Source organism: Gracilinanus agilis, chromosome 4, assembly GCF_016433145.1.
Source record: "Gracilinanus agilis isolate LMUSP501 chromosome 4, AgileGrace, whole genome shotgun sequence".
Classification (NCBI taxonomy): domain Eukaryota; kingdom Metazoa; phylum Chordata; class Mammalia; order Didelphimorphia; family Didelphidae; genus Gracilinanus; species Gracilinanus agilis.
In genome coordinates, this window is record NC_058133.1 from 479,126,058 (window position 1) to 479,143,303 (window position 17,246).

The 17,246-nt window shown below is 39.6% G+C and overlaps 1 protein-coding gene across 1 annotated transcript in view; it reads right to left on the bottom strand.

Annotated features, from left to right (window-relative positions):
- AP2B1 (adaptor related protein complex 2 subunit beta 1) overlaps nt 1-17,246 on the bottom strand; it is a 154,802-nt gene that overhangs the window by 53,000 nt on the left and 84,556 nt on the right. Inside the window, exons 15-18 of the mRNA XM_044672741.1 lie at nt 15,936-15,977; nt 14,855-15,001; nt 12,548-12,693; nt 4,259-4,388 (exon numbers count right to left, since the gene is read on the bottom strand). Coding sequence (XP_044528676.1) covers nt 4,259-4,388; nt 12,548-12,693; nt 14,855-15,001; nt 15,936-15,977 — 465 coding nt within the window. The remainder of the gene's footprint in view (nt 1-4,258; nt 4,389-12,547; nt 12,694-14,854; nt 15,002-15,935; nt 15,978-17,246) is intronic.

Below are 17,246 nucleotides of genomic sequence, written 5' to 3' on the forward strand. Positions count from 1 at the left end.
TCTGAGGTATCACCTCACACCTAGCAGATTGGCTAAAATGAAAGAAGGGGAGAGTAATGAATGTTGGAGGGGATGTGGCAAAATTGGGACATTAATGCATTGCTGGTGGAGTTGTGAACGGATCCAACCATTCTGGCTGGCAATTTGGAACTATGCTCAAAGGGCTATAAAAGAATGCCTGCCCTCTGATCCAGCCATACCATTGCTGGGTTTGTACCCCAAAGAGATCATAGATAAACAGACTTGTACGAAAATATTTATAGCCATGCTTTTTGTAGTGGCAAAAAACTGGAAAAGGAGGGTATGTCCTTCAATTGGGGAATGGCTGGACAAACTGTGGTATATGCGGGTGATGGAATACTATTGTGCTAAAAGGAATAATAAACTGGAGGAATTCCAAGCAAATTGGAGAGACCTCCAGGAAGTGATGCAGAGTGAAAGGAGCAGAGCCAGAAAAACATTATACACAGAGACTGATATATTATGGTAAAATCGAATGTAATGGACTTCTGTACCAGCAGCAATGCAATGACACAGGACAGTTCTGAGGGATTTATAGTAAAGATGCTACCCACATTCAGAGGAAGGACTGCAGGAGAGGAAACATATAAGATAAACAATTGCTTGAATGCATGGGCTGAGGAGGACATGATTGGGGATGTGGACTTGAAACTACCACACCAATGCAACTACCAACAATTTGGAAATAGACCCTGAACAAGGACACAAGTTACAACCAGTGGAAATGTGCGTTGGCCATGGGTGGGGGGAGAGCGGGGGGTGAAGGGGAAAGTAGGGGCATAAAGTATGTAAACAGGTTAAAAATGAATATTAATAAATGTTTAATAATTTGAAAAAAAAAGCACCTATCAGAATTGGAGAAAAAGATTCAAATTCATTGCTCACATCCTGTCAAGCTTGTTATATTTGCTGATTGTTTTAAGATTTAATTTTGTTTTTAAGCTTACATATTAATTTAATCTAAAATATTCTGTTACACTATGTCACTTTCTGTTACTGTGTTTTGGCCATTAGCTATATATTGTGTTGCACTGTCTTTATTATTTGTACCACTCTATGCCTGGACTGTAGAAAATACCATTATAAAAGTTCATAAACTAGTTGGACAAAACCTGTATTAGTAACCTTTGGGGAAGTTGCTGTGCTTTTTGTAATTTTGAGAATTTTGGTACTTTGAATATGCATTAGCTGCTGTACTATTGTTTTAGAAAAAGCTGTTACTTGGTGAAAATCATGTGCACTCACCATGTGAATCATGACCAAGTTGAGAAGGAGATGGATCTCATTTTTGGGTAAGAGGCCTTTGTATTGTGCCTCTACTTGGGTGACAATGTTTCATGGAATGTGAACTATATATTTTTTATTCTTTTTAAATTTTATCATTGTTTTTCCTTGTATGTACAATAGAGATTTGAGTTTTCTTTTTTCTCTCATTTTTTGTACTTGAAGCACATGTCACTAGTATTAATGTTTTTTTTTGATTTTGCACTGGGATAAGTTTAAAATGTCCATTAGCCTTAATGTCAATGCATACCCAAAAGCTTTATACTATAGAAACCTGCCATTGATTGTTAAATATAATGGGATTTGGATTTATGATTGTGTCTGATTCCAGGAGAAGGGATTACAAAAGAGCCACTGCATAGTGCCAAGAAACATAAAGTTAACCTGCACAGTGCCTAGGAGCACAAGGTCAAGGAGAGCAACCAATCACAGTGGGATTGATAAGATTCTGCATCAAGACAGGGAACTTGAACTTATTTTGGTGTTCGAGGAAGTGGCTCTTTGCAAAGTCAGATACAGGATTCCCTCATGCCAGATCCAGACTTTTATCAAGGACTTCAGCTTGGCTGCCATTTTGGTTCCCCTATCCCTGAGAGTAGAGTTAAAATCAGACCAGGGAATGCTATTTTCCCTTCTGCTTCAAAGTCCCTTTTTTTCTCTTCATAGTACGGCAATTTTCTGTAGTCCTGGCTGCTGATTGGGTAAGTGCATAATTGTTCTACAGGCTTGTGCGACATAAATCACTTTAATCGGGCCCTGATTTAAGGATCTTTTATGGGTTCATTCTTCCTTACTTAGAATTTTTACACATGAGATTTTGTTATTTTATGTTTCATCCAGAAGTCACTTTTTTCTCTTTTATTTAGGTTTTTTTTGGATGTTTTTGATTTTCTTTTGACAATTGATTCACATACCTCATAACTCAGCCATGTATCAAGGGGTGACCCGTGTGTTGGTCAGCATCCTCCTTGGGGGGGATTGTATTATTGTCATAAAAATTCTAGATTTATAAACATTTTTCTTGAGAATAATTTTAGGATAAGAAACTTGCTACCTCCCCAAATCAAGAAAGCAAACTGTTTGAAGAAGGTGCCATAAAGAAGCCTGCAGAAACCACACACTGAACCTAAATATCCAGAATGAACTTTAGGATGTAGTGAATTGAACTGTGGGGGATTAAACACATTTATTTAAGTGTATACTCTTATGCCAAAGGGGACTGCCCCCTAATTGGCTTTTTGTCAACATGCCCACCTAACACTGGTTTTGCTCTCTTTCTCTTTTATTTCTCTCTTATCCTCAAATTACTGTAATTTCCCCTTGGAAAGTACAATATTGTATGTACCACTAGTTAGAGATCTTTAGAGATATAAGTTGGTTAGGTGTACTGATTCATTGGGGAAACTAAGCATGTAAATCTGGAAGATTTCTACATATTCTTTTCCCAATGGAATCACAGGAGGATTGTATGATTAGAATTTTGAACCCCAGGACTCCCTTTCCCAACAGCCATTTTCCTTCGCACATTATGTGCTTATGTACATATTTTGATGTGACCCTGCCCCTCTCTCTTCCCCTCCCCCCCCCCATCGTGGTTTGTGGGGGTGGGAGGAGTGCCAGGCAGGAGAATTTTTCTCACGTGTCTTTACTCAGGCTTTTATTTTTGTTCTTGAATTTTTTCCTACTTCAAGTGATTATTTATATCTTATAAAATATAATACTTGGAGTTACTGGATATTAATTTTCATCTTACAGCATAGTGGGATGCAGCCTTTCCCCAGAATTCCCCTCAGAATACTTCTCCCCAACTCAGCCAGATCTTTTTGCAAAAAATCACAAAAATCTCACATAAGGTGCTCTTTAATTTGCCCTAAGGTACTTACTAGCTTACTGACACATAAGCACACAAGCTTTCCTCCACTTGACCTAGCAATCCTCTAGCTATCAAGCCCCTAACAACTTATAGGCAATTTCTTGATTAACAACTGTGTGAATGTACACAGATTTGAAAATGAGAGGGGAAATGAGAAGGTTCATAACTGATGTTTGTGAGATGCATGTTGAGCTCTCAGAAGTAGTCAGCTGCCCCTACCAAAGAACCACAGGGTCCCTCAGGGCCCCCTAGGGAATCAGTGCTACCAGTCTCAGTGTCACTTCTTGTCCACTACCAGCCCTAATGACCTGCATTACGCAGTGGTACTTATCAGATTCAACATGTTTCAACTCAACTCATTTAGTTACTAAGTCCAATACTTGGCCTTCATTGTTCTTGAGGAAACAAAAAATGGAAGTAGGAGGAATGGTGGCAGCCTCCCTTCCAAGTGCTACAGTCAACCAAGAGGCCAGACAGCACATGACCAAGAACAACACAAGGTACAACATGACCAAGGTGAAGGACAGCTCTCAATCAAGAGCCCCAGGAACATCTGAGGAGGAAGAGAACACTTTCAGCTGGCCTAGCAACGGCAGCTTCCTGAAAGGAGCATGTGACCCAAGTTGTTAAAAAAAAGATTTCACCAGGGAGAGAAGAGCAGAAAGTACACAACCTGGCAAGAGATAGAGAGTCAGACTGGGCAGTGGCAAATTGTCCAGCTTGCCTGGAATACAGACAGCATGAAGGGGAATGATGTGAAAATGAGCATCAGTGGGATCCCTGCCCCACTTCTACTCCCAAGAACAGTCAATAATTCCCCTATTCTCTGACTTAATTTCCTTCTACTAATGTCAGAATGAGAACCCAGGACCCAAACAAGGCCTAAGGTCTTTGGTGCCCAAACATTTTAACAAAGAGGTCCACAACCCCACACAGAACTATTTCAAACACTGTATCAGGATCCAGTCTAACATCAGCTGTGGTGAGGAACTTCCACTTTCAATGGTAGACACAGCCATGAGATGGAGACCAAAGTGGCAATTGTCCCCTTGTACTGCTTGAACAGGAAGGCTTCCTTACCTGAAGGTTATTGAGAGGTTCCATCTTCATAACTGGACCCAAAGTATTGAGGGGAAGAGACACATCGATGCTCTGGTTTGGCATCAATGGAGTGTGGATGGCCAAAGGAGTGCTAGGGATGACACCAAAGCTAAGAGAGAAATGAAATGAAGAAGATTTAAAAGTGGCAGAGGTTTACCCAGTATCTCTGGGGATCTTGGATAAGGGCAGGAATAAGAATAATTCCAATTAGCTATGCCAATATAGGAAAAGTAATAAAGTGTGGTTTTGTTCCTCCACTGAGGACTGGATGTCTCTCCTTATAAAAACTGCTTCTCTAAGCCTCTTCCCTTCCTGCTTCATTGTGGAGAGTCACCTGATAAACTTCTTTTCGACAGTCTTTCCATCTCAAGTCCTGTTTTGCTCTATATTTATAATCCTATGACTCCCAGGTCATCTCTTGAGGGGGAAAAGAATTATCATTTCCTTCAGAACAAAGCAAGAGAGGAACATTTTGTTGGGTCACACCAACCATGCTGCAACCCTATCCAGAGGATATAATGATGCATTTGCAAAGTTCTTATTTTCATTCCAACTCACTCTCTTTCCTGTTCACAGATTATCCAGTGAGTTGAGAAGAAACAGACAAGCTAAGAAAAATTAATTTTTTAATCAGCTTGTGTATTCTAAATGACAAAGAGGAAACCAAGGCTAAATTTGGTCATTCAAGTCTATAACAAGCAGCACATACCAAACAGCTAGAAGAAACTAAGAAAAAAAAATCCCACAAAATCAAAGATCCAATCCCTTATGGTCTAAAGAACAATCATGAATAGAAGGGATTTTTCAAAAGCAGATCAGAAATTGTGGGCTAAAGGATAAAATAGACAAATTGATGTATATTTTCTGCTTTATCCAATTAACATATCATGATCAGAGCAATTATATATAATGTTAAAGTTTGAAAAGCATTTCAAAAATATTGACTCATTTCATACAACTCTGGAAGGGAAGTGCTATTATTATCCCCATTTTACAGAAATTTAGTTGAATGATCTGACTAAGATGAAACTGCTAGCAAACATCCAAGACTGGATTTGAACTCGAGTTTTCCTAGCCTCGAGTCCAATGCTCTGTGCACACTGTGTCACCTGGACACCTATCTATTTTCATGTTTCCATTAGTTTTAGAAACAAAGGCAAGGTTGCTAATACTTCACTAAGAGGGGACAACTAAGTAATTTATGTACAAAATTTACCCTTCTACTGACAAATCTTTTTTTTCCTGTCAAGGATACTTTTCTATTCTTGGCCAACCATGTTGAAATAGGTATTTTTAAATGAGGGATGGGAACTTTCCCTGATAATAGGCCAAAAGCTATCTGTCCTGTGATTCTGACCCCAGAGCCAGCAAAAAAAAAAAAAAAAACACAGAAGAAATCTGCCCTGAGCCATTAAGGCTGTGTCTCTTTCTTTAGAACATGTCTTCTGCCTGCAACATACTACTGTTCTGAAACAGACTGTACCTTCAGGAGAAATTTCCTGGACAGCTCACTGGGCAGGGGAGAAGAAAGTACAAGCCAGCCAATTCAAAAAATATTCCAGAAGGTGAAAACATTTGCAAATGGTTTAAAATGAATTAAAAAGACTAATGACACAAGTCCAAATTTCAGAAATGTGCAGCCTCTTGGCCAGCACAAAGATGATTCAAGAGTCAATTTCTATTTTATAAGCAGAACTGAATCTTTCACATTTACCAAAAAGAGATCCCACCAGCGAAATCTAGAAGCTAAAACATTTCCTCTCCCTTTCTTTATTCTTTGTTACAAAGGATGGCTCATGTCTCAGGGTAAAGGAAAGGGATATGTTTAGAAATTAAGGTGATTAAAAAAAAACAAAAGGATTTAAAAAGTTCGCGTAGTATGTGTAAATGGAATTAGCTTACCCTCATTCATTCTTTAGACTTTAGCCACCAGGAATAATGTCACCCCACCTAATTTAGAATTAAGTGGGGAGGGGAGGTCTGTGACCTACGTGTGATAGTAAGTGACAAATCAAAAACAAGGGACTGCCCACTGGGCAGTCCAAAACAGTTAAGGCTGCCATTTGTCCATGTAAAACTGGAATTGGACGCAGAAATTGATGAAAGATGCTATCTTTTAAATATGATGGTAACTTCCTGTAGAGGGTAGTTGGGGCTTTGAACTTGGTGTTGAAGGAGACCTCAAACTGCTTCCCTTTGAATTGTCATGTGGGTAAGTTAGACTGACTCTCTTCTTCCCTTGGCGTTTCTGGAGGCTCTAGCCTCAAAGAGGCCTCTCTTCTTTGTAAAAAGGAAATTAAAAAAACCATCTAAAAATGTATATATTTCTATGGACAAGGGAAATGTATCAAAACTACATTTCCCTTGATCCAACATGGTCCAACTGGGTTCCGTTTCCGACGTCTTGACGCAGGGGAGCGCTTAAATCTCGTGGGTTAGGAGGGAGTGCTCTTTTTGCCAGTAAGCGCTCTCTCTTTGGCGAGTAGCGCTTGGCTAGGAGACAGTATGGAGGCGGCAGTTTTGAATGCTTACAAGCGCGTGGTCTAATGATTTTATCTATCAACATGGCTTTAATTAAAATACTAATTTATATATTTATACAAGCCTTTATCATTTTTCATATTTATAATTTGGCGAACCAGAAGGTCGAAATTCGAACTCTCAATTTTCTAGATAGCCTAAGAGGAAAAAGCCATGCGGCTCTGGGACCCAGAGTCTCAGAAGCGAATCTTCCAGATAGCCTAACTATAGCCATGCCTGTTTTTTGGCCATCTGGCTCAGCTCTTTTGAGCACTTTTTTAAAAAAGGAAAGTGACTTTCCTTGCCATGCTTTTGCTAAAAGCAAGAGCACGTTTTTGCCTCCAGTGGGACTCAGCCGGCCAGTCCAGCCCAAGCCACCTTGGGAGGGAGGTCAGGCCAGCCGATTCGGGCTTTTGGCTTTAAACTAAAATGCCGGAGCCCAGCCAATGTGCTGCTGCTGCTGCTGCTGCTGCTGCTGCTTTTCTTGCTGCTGATGCTGCTGATCCTGACCACTTCCACTTCAACCCCGAGCTCCAGAACCTGAGATTTCCGGGAAGGAACCCAGACCTGCCGCCTTTGCTGAGATCGAGACCTCCAGAGACTGCTTCAGCTCTGACGCAAACCATTTGGGTATATTCCCCTTTCTCCCTATTTCTAGCCTTCCACGTGTTTCTCTAAAGACCTAATTAGGCAACACCCACACAGACTCTACACGTGGGTATTTTCCTGAGCTTTTCTCTAACCCCAAGCCCACGTGGACCTAGCATCTGAACCTCTCAGGCGCTTGGCCTATTCAAACTTTTGTGATTATTAAAAAAAAAACTGAACTCTGGGGAAGAAATTCACCCCATACCGGCTCAGAACTTTGAACTTGAAAGAAAAAAAAACAACCCCTTAAACTCAGCAGAACTCAATCAAAAGAACCTTAAATTGAAATCAGGGGTGAACTTTTAAAACCTCGGAACTGAATGAGCTTTAATTCTGTTTTAAAAAGGCTGTATCTTACTGTATATTGTTAATTAGTTTTGTAAATTAATCTTGCTTATATCGTTGATTTTCCTGTTGCACTGAATCATTTTACGCTAATGAAGTTTCTGCTTATGATGTTATTATATTTACTAATTTACTTAAAGCTTACTGTATCAGAAACAATGCGGTTATATGTACCACCTATGAACATCTTATAGAGCACATGTCTTTAAAATTTATTCTGTCTTGGTAATTGCAAAGAACCTTGAGAGTTTCCATGCTTTAAATATTACCTTGTAATTTTACAAGAGATCTTTTTTTTTACTTTAAATCCTTAAGAATTGTTGTCTTAAAGGAAAAGCTTTTAGATATTTTATTATAAGAGATATTATTGCCTTAAATGGGTAGAAGCATTCCTATCCAGGATTTTTTTAAAAACAGGAAGCCAAGGAGCTCCTGTATATTCTTATCTGAGGATGATTATACCAGAAGGTTTCTTTTTTAAATATCACATTTTGCTATGGAAGCAATAACGGCATTTGCCAAGGGTTAAAAGTTGTAACAAGTATATGATTTTGAATATCATTATTTATTGTTTTAAAATGTGCTATTGGAAATAATGGTACTCTATCTAAATGTGCATTGTGAATCTGCTATTTTGTAAAACCCACTTTCTCTCACAGAAAGTCTCATTTTTGGGTAACATACCCTTCTAATTCTAAGCTATATATATATATATATATTTTTGATTTTTAAAACATTTTTTTTAATGAGAGCAATTGATTTTTCCTTTTATCATCTTGTACTGGAAGTACATATATAATCATTATTATTTATCCTTTTTCTGATTCTACAGCAAATACCTGAGCCTATAGGACTGTGATTAAATGCCTCTCTGATTCCAGAAGGGAATATGGAAGCCATTAATAGTGCTAAAGAAAGCACATGGTCAGAGACTTGACTGACTAAGATCTGCAAAATAGCAGTTCTATGCCAATACATTAGGGCTTGAAGTTTGGGTTTGAGTCCTGGAGTCCCAGTCTTTTCTAAAACTTTAGAGGACGTGGGTCCCCTCGACTTAGATTCCTAGAAAGCACCTAAGATTGGTTATTTACTTGGCTCACTTCCCTAAAAAGCTGATGATAAGTCAGATCAGAGAGAGACATTTTCCTTATGTCCTGGCCCTGAATGGGTAATTGCACACTGTTGAATTCACTTTAATTAGACCTTCATTCAAAGGTCTAAGTTTATTTTCCCTAGATTATTTTTGCACATTTTACATTTCATTTCACAAGTTAATTTTTCATCTTTTTTCTTGAATTCTATTCTTTGTATTTTGTCATCCTTACCTGACCTGAGATACCCTTTTTTAGAAAAAAGGTGTGTTTAAGAATTACCTCACGGGGATATCTGTTAAGTTTTTTAAAATTCGATAATGTAAAAATATATGTATATTTATTTAACTCTTTTAGGAGTAATTTCACGGGGAATTATATAAAATCTTAGAAGAAAATGTATGTTTTGTAATCTATAATGTAAAGTTTAAATTCTTTTGAGAATAATTTCAGGATAAGGATCTTGCCATCTCCCCAAAATCCAGACAACGAACTTGTTTTGGTGAAGACACCATGAAGGTGTCTGAAAAGCCTTCACTGTACCATGAAGACCAAACTTTGAACTTTGGGGTGCAGTTGATTGAACTATGGGGAGTTGAAATTGAGTTGTATGTATTGTTTTAAATTGTACACTGTTATGCCAGTGGGGGACAGCCCCCCAAATTGGTTTTTTGTCAATGCGTCTAATTTTAACCATTTGTTCATCTATTTCTTTATCCCCAAATTCCTGAAAAATTTAGAAGTTGTCTATTTTTACAGGTCCAGCGAAGAAAAAAGGACTAACCTTTTTTTTTGCCGGACCTCACGGGGAATTGTAAAAAGGAAATTAAAAAAACCATCTAAAAATGTATATATTTCTATGGACAAGGGAAATGTATCAAAACTACATTTCCCTTGATCCAACATGGTCCAACTGGTTTCCGTTTCCGACGTCTTGACGCAGGGGAGCGCTTAAATCTCGTGGGTTAGGAGGGAGTGCTCTTTTTGCCAGTAAGCGCTCTCTCTTTGGCGAGTAGCGCTTGGCTAGGAGACAGTATGGAGGCGGCAGTTTTGAATGCTTACAAGCGCGTGGTCTAATGATTTTATCTATCAACATGGCTTTAATTAAAATACTAATTTATATATTTATACAAGCCTTTATCATTTTTCATATTTATATCTTAGAGGAAGCCTTGTGGCTAGAAGCCTTGTTTAATTACCTCTGTGCCCCTCTGCTGGGGCCTCTGAAAACCTACCTGGTTCCGGCCTCTGGTCTGGGCCAGAGTTTTTCTCTCTCTCATTTTCCCTACCTTCTGTAATAGGTATAGGCTTTAAAAGTATAAAAGCAGATTTTTGCAAGCATATTAGGGAAAGCCTTTGCTGGAAATCATGGACATTCTGAATAGAATGCAAGGGGTAGAGAGAAGGCTAAGCAACAGACATTGCTGTTTTGAGAGGGGTTTAGAGCAGAAGTGCAATCAGCAGTCCCTATTTGACCTGGGATCTTGGAGAGTGGTGAAGGTTGTAAAGGCTGAAGATATCATCCTGCAAGTCAACTCTGAGTAGGGAAGAGGCCGGTGGTGTTCTGGTGGACAGTCTGCAGACATCTCTCCCTACCTGGTTACTTCTGGATCATCAGCTGTGGAGGAGTTGTTTCCTGGTATCCTGAAGACATCTCTGGATCAGTTGTGAGAACCCAAACCCACGCCCTCTTCCTCAGGTCCTTAGCCAAGCTGTCAACCTGGCAGAAGCTAGGTTGGCTAAGGAACTTACCCTTTTGACTCCAGTCCTGGGCAGTTAGACATAGTTTCACCCCACCCCCCCTTCTATCCTCTCAAATTTACAATTAAACTGTTTCCCTGTTTTGTTTTAAAGTTCTCATAGTGTGTGCATTTGTTATACTCTGTGTTTATCCCAGACTAGGTGGAGCAGGGTGACAGTTAAGACCTAACTGTCACTTCTGTCAACTGTCATTTCCAAACAACTAAACCCAGTTTTCCCAGCTTGTTAAGTCCCTACCTATTGCCCATTCCTGTCTCCTACTCACCCTTCTGAACCCACATATAATATTTAAGTTAACTTCCCTTGTTTTCCCCATAAGACTTCAACCTTCCTAATTGTAAATAAACCACCATAAAAGTCATCCTGACTTGGGTCTATTTTATTTCGAAATTGAGTTAATCGATTTCTGGTGACCAAACCTTAAACATCTAGTCCAACCATAATAATTCCCAATTTTCCCCTCTTACAAGTATATATGTATGTATGTATGTATGTATGTATGTATGTATTTATATATATATATATATTTAAACCCTTACCTCCTGTCTTAAAATCAATACTAAGTATCAGTTCCAAGGAAAAAGAATGGGAAGGGCTAGGCAAAGGGGGTTAAGTGATTTGCCAGGGTCACACAGGTAGGAAGTATCTGCATCCATATTTGAACCCAGGATCTCCTGTCTGGCTCTCTATCCACTGTGTCACCTAGCTGCCCCTAAAGGCTAATTTTTTAAGAGATCTTGAAGCCAGTTTTTTAAGCCTGAAAACTGAACAGTGGTGCATCAGAACTCTTCAACAATCTCCAAGATCCCAGGTCAAATAGGGACTGCTGATTGCACTTCTGCTCCAAACCCCTCTCAAAATAGCAATGTCTGTTGTTTAGCCTCCTCTCTTTTCCTTCTTTTTTTCTGGGTCTCTTGCTAGGGCAAAAAAAAGGTAAAGCCAAATGCAGTCTACAGTATTTAACTCTCTTGGAACCCTTGGGATCTGTGTCCTCCGTAACAAGATATGGGAAGACACTATAAAGTGTTCTCTATACAAAGGGTTATCATTCCTGACACCAATGAAAGCTCAGTCTTTGCAGACTGCTCTAAGTCAGTCAATGAACACCTATTAAATATGCTTTGCTGTTACTGTTGTGTGACTCTAATGGGGTCAGAACTGAACAAACCAAAAAGCCCTGAGCCAGACTTGGCTGTTACACTGGGACTTAGTATTTCAACAAAAAACACATTCTAAAAAAGGTCTCCTATATAGAAAAATAATAGCAAAATTTTTTGGAAAAGCAGACTTCTATGAACGACTATAGAACAAAAGCAAGTAAAAACACAATTTTAACAATGACCTTAGTGAGCCAAAGGAGAGCAACATTGAAGGCCTTCAGAACCCTAATCAATGCAGTGTGTTATCACCATTTCACAGAGCTGACCAGGAAGCACATTCTTGCCTCTTAGCAATGGTGATGGACTACAGGAGCGGAATGAAGTATATGCTTTTAGACATGGCCAATTTGCTGATTTGTTTTGCCTATGTCAATCTGTTTGAAGAATGGTTCTATGTCAAGGTAGAGAAATAAGAAGACACAAAATATGAGAGTGAAATATTAAAAAGAGGCATTAATAAAAACATTAGAAGTGAAAACTGCACATTCTCTGGCCAAGAATGCTATCTCACAGCAGTACTTGGGTTTTCTGTTCTGTGATTCCAATGATGGCCAAGCCATCACACACGATTCTTGGAGAGATGGCTACTGAACTAAAGCTGAAGGACATCAGCCCCTGACCCAGGCTCATCCCAAATCCAGAGCCTGCCAAGAGGAGAGATATCCCCATGGCTGAATGGCTCATTATCTGAGCAGGAGGTAAACGCCTGCCCTGGGGACACCCTGAATCATTCAGCTTCTTACCTGTTCTTGTTAAACTGAATAGCAAAATCAGTCATGTGCTGCAGCGCTTTATTGGTAAAGTTCATGTCCATGTAGATGTGGCCTTGCCGGTGAGTGAACGTTCCTGAAATCTCCAGGCCTTTCGCTTTCACTGCAGGCAGCCAGACCTGAAATAGTACAAATGCCATTTGGACCAAGAAATGCCCAAAGAAATAACATGCAAAGATGTCCTCTAGGGACATGTGTAGTGGAAGCAGAACTGAAGTCTCTGCAACACTGGCTCTTCTGTCAGCCACATTGTCCAGCCTTGAGGGATGGCCAAGCCTGTCCCTCTCCCCTGACTAGCCTGGGTTGCTGTTTTTTTGGGGGCCTCCAGTAGAGAGAGCAAATAAGGGGAGATGGGAGATGAGAAACTTAAAACACGTGTTAACAGTTTGGGTTCAAAATTTAGTAGTAATTGAAAGTAACTGCTAGAATTTCTTAATGGGATTCTCAGGATGTTATCACCATCTTCAATCAGACATTTAGCATTATTATATTTAAAATATTGTGTTAATCCTGCCCAAAACTACACTGGAGTCTAAAATTAGTCATATGTTTAGTTGCTGTTTGTCCTAACCTTCTACCACAGGATCAAAGTTTCTGGGAGATTTTATGTGCTCAGAGGTAGGCAAGGTCCTAGGTGAGGTTCATTTATAAGGCCAACTTGATAGACTGCTCTCAGCCCAATTAGACTAGAATAACATTGTAGAACAAGGAATCAACACAACAGAGTGTACATAACACATATATCTGGTGGAAAGGACAACTGAGACCCTCTGTAAAAAGCTAGATAATAGCAAACAACTCAATCAGAAATGAAAACATCTAGGGGGAAGCTGGGTAGCTCAGTGGATTGAGAGCCAGATCTAGAGACAGGAGGTCCTGGGTTCAAATCTGGCCTCAGACACTTCACAGCTATGTGACCCTAGGCCAGTCACTTAACCCCTATTGCCTAGCCCTTACCACTCTTCTGCCTTGGAGCCAATACACAGTATTAACTCCAAGATGGAAGGTAAGGGTTTAAAAAAAAAAAAAAAAAAGAAAGAAATGAAAACATCTGATTTCTAGAAGGCAATGAAGCAAGCCAAGCCCAGGCGGACTAGGGAGCTCTAGCCTGATGTCACAACCCTAGTTGTTTGTTTTTTTTTTTTTTTTAAACTCTCACCTTCCATCTTAGAATCCATACTGTTTTTGGTTCCAACATAGATAAATGGCAAGGGTTAGGCAATAGGGGTTAAGTGACTTACCCAGGGTCACACAGTTAGGAAGTAGCTGAGGGCAGATTTGAACCTAGAGTCTCTAGATTCTGAAGGGACTTTAATCCCCAAGGAAGCTTCTCAAAAACAATAAGACCTTAGTTTTTCACGGTCTTATTAATTCCACAAACATTTATACTTCATTACTTCAAGGACTCATAATTTTGTGGTTATGTGCACTCCTCTTGTCAACTGACACCAATCCCACTAGTCAATGGTCTTCAAAAGTTACTATAATAAATAAAAATCCACCATCCTATGCTCACCTGGTGATGAGTCTCTTCAAAGGTAATTAAACTGGGCCATAACTAGGTCAGTCTTTGAAGATTTGCTACTTGGTATGATCTGACAGAATTTGTATGCCCTCTCTGTACAAAAATAAATCTGTTTTACACTAATAACATGTGATAAAAAAAATTGAAAACTATATTTCATGTTACAATGTTATTATAAGACGAAGGGTAAGAGTAACCAGACTGGGAGTCAACAGTCCAGGATCAGTCTCAGACTCCTCACTAACAATCTGCACAATCATGGGCAAATCATGATCTCTCTGGCCCTTAGTTTCCTCATTAAAAAGATAAAAGGGTTAGATGAAATCCAAACTTTCATAATTGAGGACTTTCAAAGACAGAGAATAATAGCATGCTACCTTGGAATACTTTATGTTTTTCTTCTACTAAATAGAATACCAAAAGATTAAAAAATAGAATAATATACCAGATTTCCTCTGGACTGACTTCAGGGCTGACAGACTGAATAATACTGTATATGTATAGGAAAAGTTCACAACTTTTAAGATTTTAAGCCCCTTGGGCCAATTACTAAAAAAACATAATAATCAGCTAATGTGATGAGAATAGCAGAGGTCTCTGACTGGTGAAGCTGGGCCCAACTATCTCCTCCTGTTCCTTGGAACAAGGAGAAAAAAGTCCCAGTCTAAGAATCAGAAGTTGGGCCTAACATCAAAAGCACAGAGTCCAAGCCACATCCAGCAAGAAGGTCCCACCATGAGGTTCTCTTGACTTACAGCTTTGGGAGCCACAAACCCTCCAGGCGCCAGGCCTATTCCAGTGGAGAGTTCAAACAGGTCATTGAGTCCACTGCTAACCACAGCAGGAGTAGGTGAAGGGGCAAAAGTTGCAGGCACAGATGATGGAATGAAGGACTGCCCCACCTAGAGGAAAAAAAGCAACTGAAGTCAGGAAGAAAGGGGAAAGGAGAATTCCAGCACCACCTGAACATATCTGGTTATCACCAAGGGCCAATGGACATCACAGGCACATAATTGACAAGTCAATAAGGAAGCACTCAGTCAAACAAAGCAATCCCACCAATTTAGGGACTAATCCACACTCTCTCTCCTTTCAATACAAGATAGTTTTGTCGCCACTGCCGAAAGGGCTTCATTTTCACAGGAACGCACACTCAAGGCTATTTTTGAGAGAGCACAAAGTACAGAATGAGGACACAGGGACACAAGGTTGGTTCTTTTTTTTTTCTTTCCAATTTTAGCTTCCATGATTCTTTGCAAAAGGCCTCTGGGCATCATAAAAAGGGAGGGTAAGGGACTGCTTGTGCAGGAAGGGGCAGCAGCTTCCTTTCCCCTGGGGTCTGCCCATTTCTTTGGCCTTGTCTTATTTTCCCATTCCAAGGATAAATATTAAACCCCCTCACCTCCCAGGAAGGTGGGTGTTTTCTCTCTCAAACACATTCTTTCAGGAACCTCTCACAGAGATCACTCTCTCAATTTCATACTAAATGACACCAGGGCATAAGAGTATTTCCTAACCAAGACAGGAGTTTCAATTTCTTTTTAACTATTAATGACAGGAAGCCAAAGAAATTCCTGAAGAGACCATCACTCCAAGCCCTGAGAATGTAGCCTAACAGAGTGGTGCACCACCCTGACAATTCAAAATGGCCCTCCTCTCACTCAGCTTCTCTTCTACCACTGCCATCTTGGTCTGCACGTGCAATGTGTGACAGCAGCAATGGCTGCTTTGAGAGAATGAGTGGACAAAAAAAAAAAAAAAAAAAAAAAGGACATCAAATCTGGGGAGGGGAGGGACACTATTTTCCCCACTGTGAAAAAAATTGATGGCACTTACTGCCGGACTTCCTCCAATGCCCCCGCCAAGGTCACTGCCAAGCTGAAAGAGAGAAAGAAGAGAGAGGAGAGAAAGGTAGAGTTCATTTAGCTATGTACTAGAAGCCAGAATAGAATTTGCAGTTTGGACTACCAAGTAGTTGGGGAATACATGCTGCCTAGTAATTTGTCTCTTCTGGGACAAAGAAGCTCTAAGGTTGTAATGTTCTGGAAAGGACATCCAAGAGAAACCCTTAGAAAGAAGATGGAGCTGAGACCTCTCAGGGATGCTTCAGGTCCAATCTTTCCACAGAAGTGTTGGACAAATTCAAACACGATTTAGAAGAGTTTTGCAATAGACCAAGAAATCCTATCCCCAAAACTTGATATGCTTCAAATGTCCTTTAAAAAAAAAAAAAAACTCCCCACATCTATGCCACCTGCTCCTTGGCACTTCTGAGAAGTCTTGAATGAATAAATAAGCAAAGGAAGCATAAATGATCATCAAAATCACATTTACAGATCTGCATCAGTGACCATAAACCAAGAAATGGGGTTTAAAGCATAACAACAAAAAGTTAAGAGAGAAAAAATAGTTGAAATAAGAAGAAACCACACCACCTGTGGACAGACTCCAGCTTCACAAATTTCCTTCCTCCTCAATGAGCTTCAATTCTTCTGAGAAGAGACTCTACCAGGGATTCTTTAGACAGGAAGCTAGATAGCTGGGAAATCAGATTCAAACCAGGTCTCGCCACTAAATAACCAGAATTTGAACTTGGGGAAATCATGAAAACTTCTTGGGCTTCTTTTTTCTCATCAATAGGTAAAAGAATAATTTCTGAGTTCCCTTCCAGTTCTGAAATCCTGGGATTTGAAAGGACTCAAGGACCTGGCAAGAGACTGATCCATTGATTATCCTTTCACCCACTTCCCACTCTGATATGAGGGTATCATGATAAAAGATCTTATGAAAAGAGTTAACCATGATATTTTTAAAAATGGCCATGATAAAAATCTGAATTGGCTCTTATAATAGTACAGCAAGCAAAAGAAAAAAAAACACTAAAAACCCATCTTAAACATTACTCTTTTTTTTTAAAAATACTATTTTATACTAGGTAGAATACCATCTCCCAAGATTTTTATACATCTGTCTCCTGTGGAAAGTACATAGGTGACAGCAAAGGAAGGAAAGCAGATGGACAATCCAAGGGCTGCTTACATTCTATGCATAAAACATCAAAGGTCCTAGAGGAAATCTCCTTTGGGTTGAAGAATTATGAAAGCCATGGACAAGAACTATACATGCATCAATGGGCTATAATCCAAG